Source organism: Balaenoptera acutorostrata, chromosome 18, assembly GCF_949987535.1.
Source record: "Balaenoptera acutorostrata chromosome 18, mBalAcu1.1, whole genome shotgun sequence".
Taxonomy (NCBI): domain Eukaryota; kingdom Metazoa; phylum Chordata; class Mammalia; order Artiodactyla; family Balaenopteridae; genus Balaenoptera; species Balaenoptera acutorostrata.
The window spans coordinates 65,465,963-65,490,195 of NC_080081.1; the positions used below are offsets into that span (position 1 = coordinate 65,465,963).

At 46.0% G+C, this 24,233-nt stretch overlaps 1 protein-coding gene across 5 annotated transcripts in view; it reads right to left on the minus strand.

Annotated features, from left to right (window-relative positions):
- SLC25A15 (solute carrier family 25 member 15) overlaps positions 1–12,004 on the minus strand; it is a 36,499-nt gene extending 24,495 nt beyond the window's left edge. For 2 of the 5 annotated variants that reach the window (XR_009005947.1, XM_057533140.1), the window contains exons 1-3: positions 11,826–12,004; positions 8,505–8,629; positions 5,140–5,398 (exon numbers count right to left, since the gene is read on the minus strand). Coding sequence is in view for 3 of the 5 variants with exons in the window: in XM_057533140.1 (XP_057389123.1) it covers positions 5,140–5,398; positions 8,505–8,559 (314 nt within the window). In the remaining 2 variants the exon portion in view is untranslated. The remainder of the gene's footprint in view (positions 1–5,139; positions 5,399–8,504; positions 8,630–11,825) is intronic. The other 3 variants (XR_009005948.1, XM_057533141.1, XM_057533139.1) reach the window with 3 other exon arrangements.
- Between the last annotated feature and the right edge of the window lie 12,229 nt (positions 12,005–24,233).

The following is a 24,233-nucleotide window of genomic DNA, read 5'->3' on the forward strand; positions in this document are numbered from 1 at the left end:
TCCCACATGCCATGGGGCAGCTAAGCCCGCACGCCACAACTACTGAGCTTGTGTGCCTCAACTAGAACCTGTGTGCCACAAACTACAGAGCCCACATGCTCTGGAGCCTGCGCGCCACAACTAGAGAAGAGAAAACCTGCACACCACAACTAGAGAGAAGCCTGTGCACCACAAGGAAGAGCCCTTGCACTGCAACGAGAGATCCCACGTGCCGCAACTAAGACTCAACACAGCCAAAAATAAAATAAATAATAAATAAATCTTTAAAAAATAATAAAACTCTTAGAGGCAGAACACTCTGACATAAATCACAGCAATATCTTTTTGGATCTATTCCTGGAGTAATGAAAATAAAAACAAAAATAAACAGATGGGACCTAATTAAACTTAAAAGCTCTTGCACAGCAAAGGAAACCATAAACAAAAAGACAAACTACAAAATGGGAGAAAATATTTGTAAATGAAGTGACTGACAAGGATTAATCTCCAATATATACAAACACCTCATGCAGCTCTATATCAAAAAAAACAACGACCCAATAAAAAAATGGACAGAAGATCTAAAAAGACATTTCTCCAAAGAATACATACAGATGGCCAAAAAAGCACATGAAAAGATGCTTAACATCACTAATTACTAAACAAATGCAAATCAAAATTAAAATGAGGTATCACACCTCACACCAGTCATAATGGCCATCACCAAAAAGCTTACAAACAATAAATGCTGGAGAGGGTGTGGGGAAAAGGGAACCCTCCTGCACTGTTGGTGGGAATGTAAATTGATATAGCCACTATGGAGAACAGTATGGAGGTTCCTTAAAAAACTAAAAACAGAACTACCATATGATCCAGCAATCCCACTCCTGGGCATATATCCAGAGAAAACCAAATCAGAAAGATACATGCACCCCGATGCTCACAGCAGTACTATTTACAAAAGCCAAGACATGGAAGCAATCTAAATATCCATCGACAGAGGAATGGATAAAGAAGATGTGGTACATATATACAATGGAATATTACTCAGCCATAAAAAAGAATGAAATAATGCCATTTGCAGCAACACAAAGGGACCTAGAGATTATCATACTAAGTGAAGTAAGTCAGACAAAGACAAATATCACATAATATCACTTATATGTGGAATCTTAAAAAAAAAATGATACAAATGAACTTATTTACAAAACAGAAAGAGACTCACAGACTTTGAGAACAAACTTATAGTTTCCAAAGGGGAAACATGTTGAGGGGGGGATAAATCAGGAGTTTGGGATTAATAGATATAACATATATAACATATATATAAAACAGATAATCAACAAGGATGTACTGAATAGCACAGGGAACTCTACTCAATATGCTTTAATAACCTATATGGGAAAAGAATCTGAAAAAGAATGCATATATGTATAACTGAATCACTTAGCTGTACACCTGAAACACAACATTGTAAATAAACCATATTCCAATATATAATAAAAAATTTTTAAATGTTTTTAAAAAAAGTGTTTTGAAACCATAAAAAAAGTTACAATAAACGAATAGTTATAGAAACTGAGGTCAAACATTACTACAGGCAAACCTTGTTTTATTGCACTTCGCTTTATTACTTTGAAGATACTGCATTAAAAAAATTTTTTTTTCTTTTTATTTTTTTAACACCTTTATTGGAGTATAATTGCTTTACAATGGTGTGTTAGTTTCTGCTTTATAACAAAGTTGAAGGTTTGTGGCAACCCTGAGTTGTCAGAGGATGGTTAGCATTTTTTAGCAATAAAGTATTTTTAAATTAAGGTAGGTACATTCTTTTTGAGACATAACGCTATTGCACAGACTACAGTATAGTGTGAACATAGCTTTACATGCACTGGGAAACCAAAAAATTTGCAAGATGGTCCGGAACCAAACCTCAAAGATTTGACGTGTGCCTGCATAAAGCCAAGGGCTGCCTACCATCCCGGTCCCGATTTCCTATCCCTGGTGGTCTGGCCTTGGTGCCTCAGGTGGATGTGAAGTGGGTGCCCAGGGCTGAGCCAGCCTGTTACACACCCGGGTCTCAGAAGAGCTGGCTTGGAGCAGGCTTTCTTTCAGGAGGAAGACACTGCCTGCAGTGTGGCCTTCCTTTTGATTTTAAAGAATGATATGTCAGACGGTCACCAGGAGAGCCAGCTCCACAACTGTACCAGCACACAGCTTTCTAGGGGTGGGAAGTGCCCGACGCCGTCCCCTCCATCCTTCTCCCTTCACTCCTACTTAAATTGTTTGTCAAAACCAAAGCTTAAAGGGTTTGTCTCTTGGCCAGTCTGCAGATCCATACTTGGCCTCCCTCCGGGACTCTCTGTCAACCTGCTGACAGGCCGTAGTCAATCAGGGTCATTGACCAGGGTTTGCCAATCTTGCTGGAACAAAGGTGGCATCGATAAATGCAGATGGCTGTTTCATCCAAGAGGCAGTAACGCCTGAACGAACCCCAAGCATGCTGATCCAGGGCAACACAGGGCCGAGTCAGATCTGCAGTGGACTTTGGCTTTCTAATAAATACTTTCACCGACCAGCGCATGAGATGAGGGACATGGGCCCCACCCAGGCTGTGCCTACAGTAGAAACGTTTAGAACTGGATCTCAAATGGCAGTCGGCGTAGGATGGGATTTTGTTAAGAATCAACTGTTTTGTCACCCACTCAACAAACGTGTTCCTAAACACTCCTGCCGTGTCAGACCCCGTCCAGCCAAAGGTGAAAAGAGAGCACTACTCAGGGCGTGATCAAACCGAGACTATTTACTGTATCGCTGCTGAAATTCACAACAGGTGAGCACAAGCAGTTCTTTCCTTTCCCTGCTTCTGTGTAATTATTAATCTTTTCTCTAGACCTGACCCCTACAGAGTACTCCAGAGCCCCGCCTGTGGTCTTGTGGGAAGAATGCTGGATTGGGGGTGCAGAAGACACGGGCTGGATTCCGGCTCTGTCACTCATTAACCCAGTGATCTTCAGCGCATCAGTATCTGTGCCAGAGTTTCCCCATCTGTAAAATGGATACCATCACCTGCCTGGATCCTCGCGCAGGACCACAGTGAGGGCGAAGGAAGCATGACATGCGTGTCAGGGCTCCGTAAGCTCTCAGGCAGCATTTGCTCACTGGTAATGAGCAACCACTGTTCTGCAGGATGAAAAAGCTGCAGCCCCCGTCCTGTCCCCCAAGTTCAAAAGAGACGAGGGTGCTGGCTTAGGCCGAGTGAAAGAGGAAGCTTTCTTCACTGCAGGACCTGCTCCAGAATCTCCTGTGGTTGCCCCACTTCCCTGTCCTTCTCCAAGGATGCTGAAGGAGACCGAAACTCCAGGTCTCCTCAGCTAGAACGTCTCTCGCTCCAGTGGAAAGAGCTACAGTCACCGCAGTGTTCTTCCTGTCTGTGTCTACCACGGGACACCACATTCTCCTGGTTTATCTTCTGCTTATTTCTTTACTTCCTCTTTTTCCTGACCCCTCCCCTGCTGGAGGGTCCTAGGATCTGTGCTCAGTCCTATAAACACTGTCTCCCTGGGGGATTTCATCCAGTCCCAAGCCTTTAAAAAACAAGTTCCATCTATCAAGATGGGATGCCTGCTATAAACGGGCACATCTCCAGGCATCCCAAAAGAAGACTTCTGTACAAAAGGAACCTACTTCAGCCATGTGGGACCTGTATTTGCAATAGGGTCTTGAATTCCCACCAAAACAACAGGCAAGACTGCCCTCTGCAACCACGAAGCTGATAACAGTAATTTTAAATGATTTAAAATAAATCAATGGGGACCTCCCTGATGGCGCAGTGGTTAAGAATCCACCTGCCAATGCAGGGGACACGGGTTCAAGCCCTGGTTGGGGAAGATCCCATATGCAACGGAGCAACTAAGCCCATGCGCCACAACTACTGAGCCTGCGCACTAGACCCCGCGAGCCACAACTACTGAGCCCGCGTGCTACAACTACTGAAGCCCACGTGCCTAGAGCCTGTGCTCCGCAACGAGAAGCCACCACAATGAGAAGCCTGCTCACCACAACGAAGAGTAGCCCCCGCTCGACGCAACTAGAGAAAGCCCGCGCACAGCAACGAAGACCCAACACAGCCAAAAATAAATAAATATTTTTTTAAAAAAGAGTGAAAACTTATAAAATAAATCAATGTTCAAAGGAGCAAAGGCTAAACATTCCAGTGGTTTCCGAATTCCTTTTAGTCTCGGTATAATAAATACCCAAGGGATGACCAAGTACACACCCAAGTCTGATGTTTGGGGCGGACTCGACCAATGAAACAGTAGGTTCACCTGCATCTTCTCAGATGCTCTGACCCTTCCTAAAATTCCAAGTTCTTCCTCAAACCTATTTGGCTCTTCCAATACTCTGCATTCTGCTGATGACGTGGAACCCAAAACTCGGGTCACAAGTTGCACCTATGGTTTAAGTTCTGCACTTCTGCCCAGAGAAGTGGCACCAACAGCAGCATTTGAAAAGCATCTTCCCCAAATATCATATGATATCACTTATATGTGGAATTTAATTTTTAAAAATGGCACAAGTGAACTTATTTACAAAACAGAAACAGACTCACAGATCTCAAAATCAAATTTCGGGTTACCAAAGGGGAAACATGGGGGGAGGGGATAAATTAGGAGATTGGGATGAACATAAACACACTACTATAAATAAAATAGATAATCAACAAGGACCTACTGTATAGCACAGGGAACTCTACTCAATATTCTGTAATAACCTCTATGGGAAAAGAATCTGAAAGAGAATGGATATATATATGTATAACTGATTCACTTTGCTGTACACCTGAAACTAACACAACATTGTAAATCAACTATACTCTAATTAAAAAAAAGAAAAATAATTTTTAAAAAAAGAAAGAAAAGCATCTTCCCGGAGAATGGAAGGAATGTGAGGGTGGTTGTTTCTACGTGGTGGATTATGGGCAACTCTCCTTTTGCATAACACGTGCGTTTTCCCAGTTTTCTATGATGGCAATATATGACTTCTTAATCAAAGAAAGTAGTTATTGTAAAAAAGGAAATGTTCTTCGCCCTAAGGTCTCATAAAAATCACAAGTGTTGTTTTTCAAACAAACAAAGAGTCTCAGTGACCTCAACTCACCTCAGCTTCGCCTGCTTTTCCAATCCAACCACTTTCCGTACCACCTGCTGGCAGAATCCGTAGCACATGAAGAGGACGGAGTTCTCGGCGATGTTGGCAATCAGCGCTGGGCTGGTCCCCTTGTAGAAGCCCCGGAAGCCCACCTGGTAGTAGGTCTTCAGGCAGCAGTCGGTGAGGCCCCTGTACAGGTCGGGGAACGTCTGCATCTTCACTTTCATGGTGTCGAAGGGCTGCCCGGTGAATACACATGCTGTGCCCCCTGCAACCAGGACAAGGGTCCTTGTGCAGCACGAGTCTGCAGCCACGTGGGAGAGTGCGGCCTCGAGGACCCATGGAGGTGAGGGACAGGCAGCCCACCGCAGGGCTTACCTCCGGGTCACTTCATTTTGACCTCCTCCCCCCCATACCTTCTAGCTCAGTCCAATAAAACTTCTAGGGGGTCCTTCACGTGTCTGGCACCCCGCTCCAGCCCTGAAGGAGCTCACACTCGGTAGAGGAGAGGACGTGTGTTTGACAGTCAAAGCCACCGGACGTGAAGGTGTGACGTGTGTTCAGGAGCATCGGTCAGAGGGACCTGGGCTCAAAGCCTGACTCTGCTGTGAAATCCTGGCTAAGCGATGTGACCTCCGAGCCTCGATTCCCTATCGGGTTAGCGTGAGGATTAGGATAAGGCTCTCACGTACTGGCTGCTACACAACAAGTGGCTAATTCACAGCGGTTAACCGTGTCTGTGTGTGCGTCCACATAAAAGGAAGGGGAAGGGAAGAGTCTAGTGTTAATCACTCTTTTGCCTGATGCCCAGTGGTCCTAATGACTCTCAGGGAAATAACAGAGGAATAGGCCACAGATAAAGAAAACAAAGAGTCTAATTAGTCCCTGAAGAGCTAAATGTTTGACCCTATGGGAAAACCTCTTATTTGGACTCTACCAATTAATGATTTGTATTCAGACAGGAAATGGATTGAAACTTACCTCTGCTGAGCATAAATCATATATTTGGGAAAACCTCTTATTTGGACTCTACCAATTAATGATTTGTATTCAGACAGGAAATGGATTGAAACTTACCTCTGCTGAGCATAAATCATATATTTATATGCTTTTATACGGTAAAAGTATTGAATTGCATTCAATTACTTTGATAAAAATTCTGAATGTAAGGAAAAGAATGAACTATAAACCCTGTAATATCTCCAGACCCTGAACTGGGTCAGCATTTGGGGAACTGTCTGTCACTGGTGAATGCTTCCACCTCCCCACGGGCCTGAGACGTCCCCTGCTTGTGTCAGGAAACACAGCCATTGGATGAGGTTATTAAAACCTCAGCAAAATTGAAGAGAAGGCTTACATAAAATATTTCAGAAATGCAATTTCATAACTTAGACGTAATACACAGTTACTCCAATGAAGCTGTGGAAAGTAGAGATGGAGGGAGGGCTGTTAAGAATAACTTCCTATTAATTATTGGTAGATGGACATTTCCAAAGAGTCTGAAAACTGATCCCTTAAGCAAGCACAAGTGTGATCTCCATGATCCTATCACCAATGTCCCTTTTTTCTAGGACAGCAATGACACATTTCTGCTTTGTTTTGCCACACTATCCCCAGTTCTGAATTAGTGGAATATAATTTAATAAGATGTTACCATAATTAGAGTTATTCTCTCCCAGGTACTGATGGGCTAGAATAAAATAAGATCCTACTTATGTCAAAAATAATCATTCCAAAAGAAGAGGTGAATGTCAGAATTTTTAAAGTGGGTTCATAATTTTGACAACCTAGATGCATTTTAGTTCTATCACAACAGATCCTACAGTCTATCTTTGATAGACTGACTGAAGGATACAAAATTCCAAAAGCTGAGCATCCCTCATGGGGTGAAACGCCCTTCTATTGCAGAGACACAAACTTGAGCCCAGGCATTCACGGGAGGGTAAGAGGATGCCAACGGCAGGCAAGTGGGTCCACTGTTGCCAAAGTCAGCATCCTCTGCAGTATGGCATTGGGGGAGCCGGGACTGGTGAAGGGGTCGGGGATGGTGCACAGGGCCTGGGGGGCTTGATTCCACGGCAGGGTGAGGGGCTGACCCAAAGGCACTCAGCATGTAAGAGGCCATGGGGCGGAATCCCGGCAGCCCTTAGTTCCCCTGCTCCTTGTGGTCTCTGACCTGTGAGCACCCTTGCCTGAACGTCTCATCAGTGTCTGCAGACTTCCTCATGAGCCTACTTTGGCCGATTTCTGGTTCATGGCAAAATACTTCGATCTTCCTTGAACCCATGATTTCCTTTTTACAATTAAGACGATGACAGGGGACTTCCCTGGTGGCGCAGTGATTAAGACTCCACGCTCCCAATGCAGGGAGCCCGGGTTCGATCCCTGGTCCGGGAACTAGATCCCACATACATGCTGCAACTAAGAGTTCGCATGCCGCAACTAAGACCCGATGCAACCAAATAAATAAATATTAAAAAAAAAAAAAAAGACGACAACAGGATGAGAGAAGGCGGCTCTGACTGCTCTTGATCTGTTGACCCAGGAGGTCCCACCAGATAAAAAGACAATGGGCAACCCACTCCCCTGGCCTCTCCACTCCAAGGAGCAGTGACCCAGTATAAGAATCGGTGAGGGAGGCAAGGGCAAGCCAGGGTCTTCATCTGGGAAGTATGGGCATTCCAGTGCTCCTCCAGCCCTAGAATCATCCAGGAGTCTGGAGAGCCAAGTAACCACCCAGGCACTTCCAAGTCTGTCACTTGCCTCAGGCTGAATAAAGGTGACCGTTCTAAAGAGTGGCCTGCGGTGGCAGGTGCTGCCCAGAGCTCACCGGTGCCTGGTGGGGCCAGAGTCTGCCCCAGCACTCGCCCCGCCCACCACTCCCCGGCCAATCCTGGGGCCTCTCCTTTCAGGGCTTTAAGACACAGTCAAAAATCAGCCTGATTTACCAAAGACATTCCTAAGGGGATCCTTTCTCTCCCCCAGCAGTAGTAAGGCCAGCAACTGGGATTTCCCTGGAGAGACGGCACAGTGTTATGTTTGCACCCTAAGGCCTCTGAAGACTGCCGGGCTTGGAGCGGAATTCTGCGTATCCCAGCCACATGGCAAGGCACGAGTGGCTTCAGCTCTGAGCTGTGATGTTTGCAGCTGTCACCCGGGGACACTCCCACGCCGTACCCTGACTCATAGCTCTAATACAGCGGGAACTACTCTACCTTCTGCTGTGTTTGCATCACAGTATTACACTTCTATTGAGTGGATTCATTCCAAGGTTAAAGCATGTCGCTTCTGGAGCTACAAAGGCAATGTCTTCACCACGAGCTCACTTGCAGAAGGTATCTGAGGAACAAAGGACTGGTTTTCTCTGGGATTACCTGCGGCCCCCGCCGTGAGGTCAATGGCGGCTTGGATGGCAGGATTGGATTTCATGTTTGCCCACTCCTCTGCTGGGCTCCGTGAAGGGCAACTCTCAGGAGCTTATGATGGGCACCGCATATCCCTAGGAAGAGGCAAGAGTTCACCATCAGTCGGGCCTCTGCAGCCCCGCTTTCTCTAGGCCTGCTGCCTAGCTACTGGACTTGAACTTCAGGGAACCGGGAAACTGGCTCTACATTGCTCCAAAGGAGGGGGCTCGAGTTGTCAGAGCAGCTCAGAGATCAGCCTCCCCTTCTCCCTGCCCACCACCTCCCCATAAAAAGCACACAGACCGGGCTTCCCTGGTGGCACAGTGGTTGAGAATCTGCCTGCCAATGCAGGGGACACGGGTTCGAGCCCTGGTCTGGGAAGATCCCACATGCCGCGGAGCAACTAGGCCCGTGAGCCACAATTACTGAGCCTGCGTGTCTGGAGCCTGTGCTCCGCAACAAGAGAGGCCGCGATAATGAGAGGCCCGCACACCGCGATGAAGAGTGGCCCCCGCTTGCCGCAACTGGAGAAAGCCCTCACACAGAAACGAAGACCCAGCACAGCCATAAAAAAAAAAAAAAAAAAAAAAAGCACACAGATCGAAAACCTTGCTCACGTATCACTGCTACAGCCACAGGTGAGGGCACTTCAACCAACCTTTCTGAAACCCTCAAGAAACGAATGCCAAATAAGCAAGCCAACCGGACATCCCAAGCCCCATCAAACCAGTTTTTCAGAGGCCTAAGTTCAACCATCAATCCACTGGGCTCTGTTCCAAATTCAGACAGCGGCCTGAGACCCTAAGAGAAGGTCACAAAACAGTAACTCTGGAAAGGAATGGGTTAGGAGCTCTGCCAAGTGACACACGCCTGGGTCTGAATGCCTGCTCTGCCACCGGTATGGTGGCCCTTTGGGCCCCTAAAGCTGGAGGTCCCCGTCTATACAAGGTGAATAATAAAAGTACTATCATTATAATACGAGGGCAATCACAAATAGCCACATCGGACAAATACGATGATGAACTGTGAACACGCACCAGGAGTTCTTAGAACAACTACAAAGCACAGCACCAAACATTACCATCATCATAGGCCTCCCAGAGCTTCTCAACCATAAACGTGCACACGAATCACCTGGGGACCTTGTTAAAAGGCCGATTCTGATGCGATTGGCTTCAAGTGGGACCAGAAATGCTGCCTGCCTGATGTGCTCCCAGGTGAAGTTGATAATGCCTGGCTATTAACCATATTCTGAGAAGCAACACCTGGGTCCACTGCGCCCCAAATTTACTTGATAAGAATCACCTGGGACACTTGTTAAACATTCCAATAACCAGGCTGCTCTCCTGGAAATGTTGACTCAGTAGGTTTGAGCTGGAGCCTATAAGTTTGGGAAAACCAGAGTCTTCTCCTCTACCCTTTAGACAAAAATCAACCATTGGCAAGGCATGGACTTAATAAACATTGACTAGAAAAGGAGAGGCGCTTCATTAACATGGAATATTAAAATAACCAATACAGAAACCAATTCTGTGTGATTTTCAAACTATGTCACTGACTTACACGCCTGAATAACAAGGAATGCTTTTTATCCTTCACACTGAAGACCTGTGTGATTCCAGTCAGCACACCTCTCAGAGGAGGGGGTGGGCGGGCTGGATGACCAATGAATACCAACATCTTCCTAATCATCAGCAGCGGAGAATAATTTTAGCCACCAAGAAGTTTTTTAACCACTTGAAGCATGTTGTCAATGACTAGACACCAAGAATCTTTACAAAAAATGTTAAAACCAGCAACAACAAAAGAACACTACTTAATAAAGCAACTAAATTAGACATACAATTAGATGTACAAAACACTGACTTTATGTTACTGATAGGCCTGGAGAGGCAGTACCAATTACTAAGGTTGATAAGACAGTGACCATCCAGTATCTAGAGAAGAATATCAGGGTCCTAACCCAATCTCTTCCTTTTCCAGATGGAAAACTGAGTCCAGAGGAAGACAAGGACTTGTCCAAGGTCATACAACAAGTCCGTGGCAGAGACAGGATTCAACTCAAGTCTTGCCTTTTGGGTCTGTTCCTATCAATCAGAGTATTCCCACCTGGCCAAAAAGAGAAAACAAAACACCCAACCCTGCATTTTAGAGGAAAATGGAGGCAAGTGGGGAAAGGAGTCACAGGGCATATCCAATGCAGCTCATTCCCTTCGGGGTGGACATTTCTTTCTTAACTTAGAAGGAAAGAGGCACAGCAGATGATACTGTGTCATCAATGCGAATTCAACCCTTTTAGGCAAGTCAAACTTAAACACATCAACTCCTACAAATAACTACTTGTAGAATTATTAGAACAGTTAACAGTCCTAACAGATTAACAGATTAACTCAGAAGGGGCATCTGTTTCAAATTACGCGTAGCTTTGGCTTGAAGAAGGCATGGGGCGTGGTGGCAGCCAGACTGATCAACTTGAGTTAATTAAACTGATTCGTGAGCCTTCGGTACCAACTGGAATAGAAAAACGGAGTCCTTTCAGCGTCCCTTTACCCTTCCTTCAAACTACACCGGAGTCTGACTCCAGAAAAAACAAACAGCGCCGACCATGTATCTTTTTCATTCCTTAGGGAAATTAACTTCTCGTGTAGGAGAATCCTAGGAGGCCGCATTCCCCACTAGGTAACACGAATTGCTCCGGGAAGATTCCAGCTTCAAGGCCGAAGCTGGCGCCCGCCATCCGAGCGCCCAGAGCTGGTGGGGCCCACGGGCGCTGGGATGCAAACCGGTCTCGCCGCTCAGCAGCCGGCTCGGGAGCTCCTGCTCCGGGGCTCGGGATCCCGATCCGCACAAGGGGCAGCTTAGGGAGACGACTTCCAACTTTGTTGCCTTCCCGGCTCTAAACGTTCGCTGGCTCTGCCACAACAACCTGCGAGGGTCTCCCATTCATAAGCGCCTCCGCCCTCCCTGCCCGGCGCGGAGCCGGCGTGACACGACGACCGGGCAAATGAGTGCAACCTTTCCCGGGAGGCGACCACTGCGCGCAGGAGGCGGGTGGCCCAGAGTCTCCGGGGAACCCCAGGCAGAGCGCGGGAAGGCGGCGCCCGCGGGTCCCCGGGCACGTGTGCGGCGCGGCGGGCCCAGGACCCCATATTTTCCCCCCCGCCTCCCGGGAGGGTCACGCCGCCCGGGCGCGGAGGCCGGCCGGCCGGCCCGCCCGCCCGCTCCCGCTCCCTCTCCCTCCTCCCGGCCGGTTCCCTGCAGCCCACGAGCGCCCGGCTGGGCTGCGCTCACCGCCGCGCAGACTGGCCACGTCCTACTCGCGCTCCGCCGCCCGCTCTGGACTCTGGCTCGGCGGCGGGGTCGGCCGCTTAACACCCACGTCGGCTACCGGCCGGCCCTCCGCCCCGCCTCCCGCGCCGGACTGCCGCCGGCGGGCGGCCCCGCGGGCTCAGGAGCGCCCCCTGCGGCCGGGACGGGCTGCGCTGGGGCCGGGGCCGGGGCCGGGGCCGGGGCCGGGGCGCCTCCCGCCCGCCCGCCGGGGAAGCGGAAGTCGGCGCGGTGCGGCGGCGCGCTCGGGCCGGGGGGCGCGCCGGGAGCGGGAGGGGCTGGCGGGGCCAACGGGGCCGGGGGGAGGGCTGGGAGCCGCGGCCTCCATGTCGCTTTCCTGCCGCTCGGTTCCCGGAGGCCCTCGGTGAGCTCGTCTCTAGTTCGACCTCAGGGCGGGGGCGGGGGCGGGGGCGGGGGCGGGGTGTGTCCGGAGTGAGGACGAGGGACTGAAGTCTTCAGGCTGGTTAGCTTTGCTGGGGCTCGGGGCTCAAGGCCTTCATTTTATATTATAATTGAGTGCCAAAGTACTGGAAAGGTAGTGATGAAAAATAAATTTGCTTATTGCTGGTAAAAACAAAACCCCAAACATTTCCCATTCCGCCCTCCGCGAGGACATCCATCTCCACCGATGACATTTCGGAAAGCACACCCACCAATGAAAACTGTAACTCTAAATGCCCTTTTAGTTTCCAATGAATTATAGGCTAGTTCTATGGCTCTCTGGCATTTTATTAGAAAGCACAATTCCAAGTCTGTTGTGCACCGGGAGTAAAGGAATTTTCTCTAGTGCCCCAGGCAAAGACCCGCACAGCTGGAAGGGTCTTGGTCTATTACTGACAGCTGCTCGATGTTAACAGTCACGGCCTTCGGAGTGCTTTGGTTCAAACCTCATGGATTTATTTTCCTTTTCTACACCGTGTTTTCTTCCTTAAACCGTGCTATCGTTTTCTTTTACAGTTTTCTGCCCTGTTCGGATGTGGTGTTAGACTACTGCCAATGTAACTTAAGTGATTTTGGGTGAGGGCCAGTGACAAATATTTGAGGTGACTTGTGTTAGTCCTTAAACACGGGTGCCGAGCTGAATGGACCTTGGGGGAGGGGGGACAGGGGGAGGTGCTGTGAAGGTTCAGAGCTCCTGATAAACAAGGGCCCTCCTCAACCCAGCCCAAGACCGTCTTCTGCTGCGCTTTAGAACTCAAGCTTCCGGAACATAATTTAATTACAGAAGCAAACCAGGGTGTTTGAGTGACTTGCCCAAAGTGACATGTAACATAACAAGTGGGAAGCAGATCAGGACAGAACCTACGGTATAACGTCCTATAGGACTAGGACTTTCAGTATCACCTGGCCCAGTGGCTTCTGCAAACCAGAAAGATGAGGCCCAGAGGAGCTAATTAGGCCAGGCTTAGATCTCCTATTACAGATTAGAAAGAGCACTGGACTTGGAGCCAGGCCACTTGTGTTAAAATCTCTGTGAACTTTAGTGAGTCATTTAACCCTTTTAAACCCCAGCCTTCACATAACAGCATCTTGGCCTCCTCTGCACCCCCCTGCTGTGGGAGCCTTCGGGGGCAATCCAGCATGGGGGCAAGGGAGGGCGCTGCTACTCCACATCTGGGTCTCCCTGAGTCATCAGCTCCCCCCTGATACTTTGTCCTTTCTGGCTTTAGCACCTTCCTCTCCTACCCTCACAAGGGCCGTCCCAAACTCTCATCACTCTCCCGAAGCCTTTTACATTTCTTCTCTCCCTCACCTCCCCTTAGCAACCCTCAGCCTCAGTTCTGTAAACTAAGAAGCAATCAGGAAGCTTCTGTGCAACTCTTTACCCCCTAATCTGCAAAGTTGCCTTTTTGCACAAACTTTCTTCTCTGCCTGCTGTCTTGCTTGCTGTACCCCCATGGCTGGCAACGATGCTGGTGAAGAAACTGAGGCTTAAAGAGGTCAAGTGACTTGCCCGACGTGCTGGTTAATGATACTAAAAGGAGAAATAATTTCACCACTTGAAGCTTTTGGGCCCTGATACCATGTGCGTGTGTTTTAACAAAGTGTTAATTGGAGTGGCAGATAATTCGAAAACATAAATTACTAAGGGGAGAGCTGGGACTCAACCAAGTTCATGTTGTTAACTGCTATACAGTACCTTAATACCTCCCAGAAGGCTTCCTCTTAAAAGCAAGAGGGTTGCAGGAACCAGAAGTTCTTTCTCCTGGAATAGATCTCCCTCCATAATATTTTATAAAATAACCTCAGCTGCTTAAAATCCCTCACAGCAGCGGCCCTATCTGCTATCTTTGCTTTAGGAATAGAGAACTATGTAGATGTAGAAAAGCTTAACATCTCACAGGAGCTCAGAGAAAGGATTGGAAAACCACCTGGTTGGCATTAAATCATGAAAGTGTCCATGCAATCTTTGTCCTAAGGGTAATTCCCCAGCAGCCCAATGGCCTCTTGAGAACAGTTTTAGAGTCATGCATCACTGCTCTCCATAGAGGTTAGGCAACCCAGTGGTATTTCAGATCCAGGTTCAAAACAGCAAATAAGTCAATGCACTGACCTCTTTGCTCCAGGCATCTGTTTGCTGAACTTGGGATTGCACAATCCAGGAACATCAGTGAGGCTGGCTCTGGGATGAGAGGGCAGGTATGACGCAGGTCAGAGGTGAGGGGACAGACAGAGTGGAAAAGGGACCTTTTGCTCTTTCAACAGAATTTCACAATGTGCTGGTTAATGATACTAAAAGGAGGAATAATTTCACCACTTGAAAGCTTTGGGCCCTGATACCATGTGGGTGTGTTTTAACAAAGTGTTAATTGGAGTGGCAAATAATTCAAAAATATAAATTATCTCTGATTCAAGGGTACTTTTAGTTAATGAGAAAAAAGAAAAAAAATGCTTTGATTACACAATTTCAACTCCCGGTGAATATTCTTGGCTGCTGATGTAACTTATTGAAAACTCCCTCAAATTGTTTTGGAATCAGGTAGAGTTTGTATTTGAAATAAACATGGGTTTGGATTTCTGTCTTTCAATGTGGAATAAGGGGGTAATTCGTGTCCCATGAAAGAGTTGTTAGGGCCATGTTTTAAAGGGGGACAATTATTTGTCTTTTCCTTGTCAGCTTTTTAATGGTACAAGCAAAAATAAGAAAAAGAAAGTCAGCAGAGGTGCATGTTTTATGAGCCTTAAGTTTGAATTTGTAAAATATGTGTTAAAAATAAAAGATAATTTATAACAGCAAAGAATTAGGAGAGATGCCCATAAATGGTTAAACTTTAATGGGCTATCAATACGAGGAAATACTATGCCATAATTTTAAAAATCATATTCTCATATCATATGTTTTAGTACATATTTGGCTGCAAGTAATAGAATGTCCAACTGTCAGTATATTTATTTTGAATATAAAAATATATCTAGAAGTTGGAAGTTCCAGGGTTGATTAATTTAACAGCTCAAAAGTATCTGGGTCCCCTTCTCTGTGATTCTCTTCGCTTTTCCTCATGACCACAAAATGGCTGCCACAGCTCTACTGATCAGATTCTCACATGTGACATCCAAAGGCAGGAAGCATTCTCCCATAGTAACTTTTTATCAGAGAAAAATATTTTCCTAGAAGCCCTCTGTCAAACTTCTCCTTATATTTCATTGACCCAGAACTTGGTCTCATGCTCCCCCAAATGTAAACATTGGGAAGAGAATTAAGTTAACATGATTGGTTTAGAACAGGGGTCAGCAAACTATTTCTGAAAAGGACCAGCTAGTAAATAGTTTAGGTTTTGCAGGGCATACAATCTCTTGCCTCTATTCAACTCTGCTGTTGTAAAGCAACAGCCATAGACACTGCCAACAGATAAGTGTGGTTGTGTTCTAATAAAACTTTATGGGGCTTCCCTGGTGGCGCAGTGGTTGAGAATCTGCCTGCTAATGCAGGAAACACGGGTTCGAGCCCTGGTCTGGGAGGATCCCACATGCCGCGGAGCGGCTGGGCCCGTGAGCCACAACTACTGAGCCTGCGCGTCTGGAGCCTGTGCTCCGCAACAAGGGAGGCCACAGTGGTGAGAGGCCCGCGCACCGCGATGAAGAGTGGCCCCCACTTGCCGCAACTGGAGAAAGCCATAGCACAAAAAAACGAAGACCCAACATAGCAATCAATCAGTCAATAAAGAAATCTTAAAAAAAAAAAAAACAAAAACTTTATGAACACTGAAATTTGAATTTCATATACTTTTTACCTGTCACGAAATATTATTCTTCTTTTAACTTCTTTCAACCATTTAAAACTATAAAAATCAAAAACAGAAACAAACAATAAAAACCATTTTGTATGGTTCATGGCCATACAAAAATAAGTGGCAGTCCAGATTTGGCTACCAGGCCATGATTTGTCAACCTCTGGTTTATCCTCTTGGGAATAAGGAGAGACCCACCTTCCCGGAGACATCACCACTGCAGACCTTAAAAAAATAAAACAAAATAAAGCAGGGTTCTATTAGGCAATCAAGAAGGTCCCCTACCATATATTTAGGATATGGAAGAATGCTCAGGATATAAATTTCAGAAAGCAGATTACATGTCAATATGGACTGGATGATCCCAACTAATTCTGCCTGTTGAAATCCCTGCTGTTCACCAAGACCTATATTAGACATGGCTCCTCAAATGCCTTTCCTGGTCCCCGGTCCTCCTAAACAAATTAGATCACTGCTTCCTATCAAACTTTCCTAACAAATTTTTATTTAGCACCGATCATGTGCTAGGCTCTTTGTCAACCCAAACTGAGTGCTGGAAATACAAAATGAGAGAGACAATGGCTAGCCTTAAAGAGACCTCAGTCCAAGCAGAGGAGGAAGAAACAAATAATTATAATTCAGGGAGGGCATGCAGCAAGAGGGGTATGAGTAGTGTAGCATCTCGGAGAAGCGCATGAATAAAAGATGGAAAAGAGGGTTTCAGGGGAGGCCCCTAGGAGACCCCCATATCAGGGTGGGTTCTGAAAGACAAAGTGGCCCTTTTTTAAGAGGAGGAAAGTCTGTTGATGTACCACCCAGGGCTCTTAGCTGCAATCAACAGAAGCTAGCTCTGGCTGATAGAGCACAAAAGCAGCTGGTTAAAAGGATGCTGGGTGACTCTCACCGCCCCTGAGTGGGGAGATGGTACTTCCTGAAGAACTTGAAACAAGTCCTCAAACCCACTGCAGAGCTGGTCATCCGTGGAACCCATGCTGCAGCTCCTTCTGAGCTCTAGATGTTATAGTTTGTACTACTGTCCCATTTGTGCCAGGGCCTCAGCTTTGTAGCTACTGCTCTTCCAAAGCTGGGCACCTTCGTTCCCAGCTCTGCCTAGTAAGTCAGTGCCACGCCATGTTCACTGCCTTGTGTTTCTCATTCCAAATTGATGTCTCCTGTAGATGCAGCTGATGGTTGGAGCCTGGGTCACGTGCCTGGACCCTGATCTGTAAAGGGGGGGGCTGGGAGTGTGAGGTTTCTGGCTTCTGTCTTGGAGAGGCAGGACTCGCTTGTTAGGAAATTCCCTGAATGTAGGTAGGGTTTTCAGACAATTTTAAGCAGCCAGAAAACATGACACATGCCCACTCCAGATGGGCCAAGCATTCCTGTCTGGGGAAACGGCACGTCTGAAGGCACAGAGGTATGAAGCAGGACAGCATGTTTGGGGAACTATAGCAGTTTGGCTCTGCTGGAGTATAAAGCAGGGAGTGCTGGCAGGTGGGGCTCAGAGGTGGGAAGAGCCACCTGCAGAGTTCTCAGGGCCGCTGTTCTCTAATCTACTCAGTGTCCCCAGCTAAGGCACGGAAGCTGTGATTTACACCTTGCCTGGCCCAGGGCTTTGGCCATGGTGGGTTTTAGTCACTATCTGTTGATATGAATCATCATAATAAATCTGTTGGATTGCATCATTGTTGTAAAATTTACCAGTATGAAAGTTGCCGGTGTATACAGTTCTTTCTCTTGTGTGTTCTTGTGTACACATGTGTCTTTCCCCACAACTGGGCCTGTCTCCAACGGATACTTTTCTAAAGGCTAATTTGCTTTCAGTACGAGAAGTATGCAATCACTAACTTTTAGAGCCGCGTCCATATTCTTTGATGATGCCTTCATTTGAATGTAAGATCAAAACCATTTTTAAAAAGTCATAAAATATGGCTTGAGAAATAGAATGAACAATAATCCATCTCGTAGTAAAATAAATGGAAAACATTATCAAACTTGCAAATCGTTTACACTTACCAAATTAATAATCCAAAGTAAGCAGTGCAAGCATTTTATATATTTTTTAAACAAAATAACTGTAAAGGCCATTTCTTTTTGCCTTTATTTTTTCTATTTCGATTATTAAAATCTGCAAAGTCTACTTATCATTGGTTCTATTATCTTCAAAATACAAACATATCAAAAGTATCTGATGAATAAATTTTCTCCTGTAGGTTCCCCTTGTCCTTTCTCATCTTCACATCTACAGCAATCAGGTATATGCCTTCAAGTTTTCTGAGGCAACAAGCATTAAATTCAGCTTGAACTATCAAAGAAGTGCTGCCATCAGCTCGGGAACTTAATATATAGTATCTTCACAGTCAGATCTGGGGGAACAGTTCCTAGTTTGGTCACTATTAACCAGAGCAGGCCAGGTGACACAAATGATGGCAGAACAGTTGCCTTGGTACCCATCATGCTATGCATCAAGCCCACAGTTCTTAAATCTTTCTTCTTCTCTCACGTATTGGGTGGGCCAAAAGGTTCCTTCGTTTTTTTCCGTGAGATGACTCTAGTAGCACTTAGATGTCTTTAACTCCATTCAAAACAATTTTGTTAGATTGTATGTGACAGCTGTCATATCAGTGTGTATTTTAAAAAAGACATCAAAATTGGTGAATTTTTGTGTAGCCATTTTAATATTGGACATGGAAGGGGAAAAGCCATATTTTCGGCATATTATGCTTTATTATTTCAAGAAAGGTGAAAACGCAACTGAAACGCACAAAAAGATTTGTGTAGTGTACGGAGAAGTTGCTGTGACTGATCGAACGTGTCAAAAGTGGTTTGTGAAGTTTCATGCTGGAGATTTGTCGCTGGACGATGCTCCGTAGTTGGGTAGACCAGTTGAAGTTGATGGCGATCAAACTGAAACAATAATTGAGAACAATCAACGTTATACCACGTGGGAGCTAGCTGACATACTCAAAATATCCAAATCAAGCGTTGAAAATCATTTGCACCACCTTGGTTATGTGAATCACTTTGATGTTTGGGTTCCAATAAGTTCAGTGAAAAACACCTTCTTAACCATATTTCTGCATGCGATTCTCTACTCAAACGTAAGGAAAATGTTCCATTTTTAAAACAAATTGTGACGGGCGATGAAAAGTGGATACTGTACAACAATGTGGAATGGAAGAGATCGTGGGGCAAGCGAAATGAACTACCACCAACCACACCAAAGGCTGGTCTTCATCCAAAGAAGGTGATACTTTGTACATGGTGGGATTGGAAGGGAGTTCTCTATTATGAGTTTCTTCCAGAATACCAAACGATTAATTCCAACAAGTCCTGCTCCCTATTAGACCAATTGAGAGCAGCACTTGACGAAAAGCATCCGGAATTAGTCAACAGAAAACTCGTGATCTTCCACCAGGATAACGCAAGACCACACGTTTCTTTGATAAGCATGCAAAAACTGTTACAGCTTGGCTGGCTGGGAAGTTCTGATTCATTCTCTGTATTCACCAGACACTGCACCTTCAGATTTCCATTTATTTCAGCCTTTACAAAATTCTCTTAATGGAAAAAATTTCAATTCCCTGGAAGACTGTAAAAGGCACCTGGAACAGTTCTTTGCTCAAAAAAGTTTTCAGAAGATGGAATTATGAAGTTGCCTGAAAAATGGCAGAAGGTAGTGGAACAAAAGGGTGAATACGTTGTTCAATAAAGTTCTTGGTGAAAATGAAAAATGTGTCTTTTTACGTAAAAAACCGAAGGCACTTTTTTTTGGCCCACCCAATATTTTGTTCACTGTGGTCAGTGGGAGATTTGAAGTTTGTCTCTATTCTCTTGCGGAGAATCCCCTTCTATGAGCCAAACAAAACAACCAAAGAAGGAAAGCTGTATATTGTACGCCCAGAAGGTTGTGTATATTGATTATTTATTTATTTATGTTCATATATCCACTCTTTTTTATTTCTTTATTTTTTATTTTAAAAAAAATATATATATATATATTTATTTATTTGGCTGTGCCGGGTCTTAGTTGCAGCACGCGGGGATCTTCATTGCCTCATGAGAGATCTTTAGTTGTGGGGTGTGGGATCTAGTTCCCTGACCAGGCATCAAACCTGGGCCCCTGCATTGGGAGCACAGAGTCTTAACCACTGACCACCAGGGAAGTCCCTATCTACTCTTTTTTAGATTTCCTTCCCATTTAGGTCACCAGAGATCATTGAGTAGAGTTCCCTGTGCTACACAGCAGGTTCTCATGAGTTATCTATTTTATACATAGTGGTGTATATATGTCAATCCCAATCTCCCAATTCATCCCACCTCCCCCCCTTGATCATTTAATACAGGGTTAAAAATTACACGTGTGATTTAACACCAAAAATATGACGGGGTGCTGGGTAGGATTTTTCTTGTCCAAACTGATGCTAAGAGTCAATGCTTAGGGGAAGGGCATTCCAGAGAAAGCCACCACAAGGGGCTAATAGCGCCTCCTTGTAGGGTTAAGCTCGAGGTGTCAGACCTGCTGCTTCCTCATCCATCAGCCCGACCCTCCTTGCCCAAGCTCTGCCATCCCAGCCTCCTCTTCCATCACTGGGAGAGGAATTGATTAAGTGGGTGAGGGGAGAGGTTAGTCATGAATCACAGGCCACCTGGGGGAGAGGGGGCAGGGAGGGTGCAGGGCTTGTGTCGAGAAGCCTATTCCTTCCTCCCCGTCACAAAATCATTTGGGTCACCAGGACATTGAAAGGAATCCACTTAGCTTTCTCCCCAGCTGGCCACTAGTGCACTTACTGTCCAAGCAGAGCTGAGCATGGTGAGGGGGTCTTGGAAGAGCTTGTCTTGGGACAGCTGGTGTACAGGGGTCTCATGAACATGAGGACTGGTGTCTATTTCTCACAGAGAGATTCTGAAGGTGGGGAGGCTTGGCCAGCTGGTTTGAAGGAACAGTGGCCTGGTGAAGGGTAGCAGGGTTCTCAGTGGTTCCCATGATTCCCCATGAAGGAGAATGGTACAGGAAGGGGAAGAGACGCAGGACTGCCCAGGGAGCCAAAGGAGGTGGTACCCCACCAGGAGAGGGCATTTGGGGGTGCGCTAACAGCAGCAGCAGGAAGCATGGCTGCCCTTCTCTGAGGAGGTGCTTCACCGTGGAGAGGGCGGGGCCGACCCTGCACACCATCCCTTAGGAAGCATCCCTTTGCTTCGTATACTAACTATATGTCTAAATAGTTACATTTAAATAGAATCACAAATGAATTAGAATTAAGAACACCAACAACAACAAAGGCAAGCCTGCCGTTTCTATCCCCTTCCTGCCCCATCCTTGAGGAGCTTGAGAGGAAGGGGCGGAGGAGAGAAATTGGAGGTGAAATTGGATTGGACTGAATTATCATAACCAAAGGATCCAAAAGTTCTGAGATTAACCTGACCACCCTATTTTATTTTTAAAAATTTTTATTTATTTATTTTTTATTTTTGGCTGCGTTGGGTCTTTGTTGGTGTGCGCAGGCTTTCTCTAGTTGCCGCGAGCGGGGGCTACTCTTCATTGCGGTGCGCGGGCTTCTCATTGCGGTGGCTTCTCTTGTTGTGGAGCACGGGCTCTAGGTGCGTGGGCTTCCGTAGTTGTGGCACACGGGCTCAGTAGTTATGGCTCGTGGGCTCTAGAGCGCAGGCTCAGTAGTTGTGGCGCATGGGCTTGGTTGCTCCGCGGCATGTGGGGTCTTCCCGGACCAGGGCTCGAACCCGTGTCCCCTGCATTGGCAGGCAGGTTCTCAACCACTGTGCCACCAGGGAAGTCCTGACCACCCTATCTTAAAATGCAACCCAGGCCCTCCTTCCTCTGCTGCACATTTCATTTTCTGTAGCACATTATGTGCTATATATTTTACTTATTTATTATGTTTTATTACTGTTTCTCTTCCTCTCTCACCTCTACCTTCATCCCAAAAATGTAAACTCCTCAAGAGCAAGAATCTTTGTTTCTAACTGATGTTTCCCTAGCATCTAGAATTATACTGTCCATTTTGGTAGCCCCTCGTTACATGTGACTACTTAATTACAATGAAGTAAAATTTAAAACTCAGTGCTTCAGTTGTACTAGCCACATGGAGGTGCTCAAGAGCCACCTGTGGCTAGTGGCTACCATATTGGTCAGGACAGATACAGGCTATTTCATCACCACCAAAATTTTATTGAACATTGCTGACCTAGAGCAATAGCTGGCATGTTGTAGAGCTCAATACGTATTTGTAGAACAAATGATTGAATGGCTGAGTTGTTTTAAGACAAGATAGGCCAGTGGTTTAGAGAAGAGTATCTAGAGGCAAATTGCTCTACTATTAGTAGTTGTGTAAACTTGAGTAAATTAAGTCAGTGCACCCATCATTAGGCAATTAGCTGTTTATGAACATTTTAAAAGTGCTTTTAGGGAATTCCCTGGCGCTCCAGTGGTTAGGACTTTGTGCTTCCACTGCAGGGGGCACAGGTTCAATCTCTGTGGGAACTAAGGTCCCACCAGCCATGTGGTGCAGCCAAAAAAAAAAAATGTGCTTTTAGAAAATTGATTATTCTTTGCAAACACAGACAGATATAACCACTGAAAGGATACACAAATAAAGGGATACATCCATTCTTTGGAAGACCCAGTATATTTGAGGCAACATGGCCTAGAGATTAGCACAGGCTCTGGAGTCAGAGGCCTGAGGGGGAAATCCCAGTATCTGTTCTTCCACTGGGGTGAGAATAAAGAGAGAGATTCAGTTCTACCAACTGTTGCGTTAAGTACCACGCCGCCCATGCCTGTGCCTCTCAGCCCGCCATTTTTACGCTCCATGTGGTCTCACCAATGAAGACTTGCACGTGCCACATTCTAACCCTCTCTTTCTCATAGGATCCTTTCCTCACTGTGTGTAAAATACTAAAGCATGGCATTCAACTAATCCCCAAATAAAAATCCATTATTCAAAGCATTATTCAACACCTCTCTTCCAAGCTTTGTGCTAAGCTCTGGAAATCTGGAGATGAAAAGCAAAGCTTCATCTCCCAAGTAGCTTCTACTGCGGGGAGGGAAGACAGTTTACTGAGAATTATAGAGGCATGTCAAAGGTGCTGGCGAGCAACAGAGAAAGGGCACATAACCCAGCCCAGGAAACCAGGAAGGGCATCTGGAGAAAGTGATAGCTGAGTTTTGAAGTATTAGTAGGAGTTATGAGTAGGAGTTTCAAAGGAGGGAACAAACCATACAATTGCAAGGAGGGGAAAGCAGCACGGAAAAGTCTGGGAGCCTTGATGCTTCAGGGCAGAGTAGGAGGTGAGGGGAACAGGAGCAGGGCTGCTCTGTAAGGGTCCCACGTGCCCAGCTAAGAGTGTTGAGTTTATTCAGAGGGTGGGAAAGGGAGCCATTGAGTAAAGTAGACATTCTTCATGTGAATGTGGATGTGTGGAGAGGTAGCACACAGAGGAGGTTGAAAGCATGGACTCTGGAATTGGACTGTCCTGTCCTCCCATTTGATGGCTTTGTGATGCTGGGCAACTTCTTTAAGCCTCAAATTCCTCATCTTAAAGAGGGGAGAATGGGGCTTCCCTAGTGGCACAGTGGTTAAGAACCTGCCTGCCAATGCAGGGGATACAGGTTCGAGCCCTGGTCCAGGAAGATCCCACATGCTGCAGAGCAACTAAGCCCATGCGCCACAACTACTGAGCCTGCGTGCCACAACTACTGAAGCCCGCGCACCTAGAGCCCATGCTCCGCAACAAGAGAAGCCACCACAATGAGAAGCCCGCGCACCGCAACGAAGAGTAGCCCCCGCTCTCCACAACTAGAGAAAACCCGCATGCAGCAATGAAGACCCAACGCAGCCTAAATAAATATATAAAATTAAAAAAAAAAAAAACCCAGGGAGAATGGTATTACCTGTGTCATGGAATTTTGTGAAGATGAGATAATACATATAAAACACTTAGTACAGTGACTGACACATAGTAAGTGGTCCATAAATGCTAACTATTGTTATCAATCACTGGAATAATTGATAATTAGGTTTCTTGTTTGCCTCATTTTTACAGTAAATGAATTAATTTTATCACAATGATAGGAATTTAACATGTTGTTTTGTATACCCTAATAAAAAAATAGAAACGTTTGCTT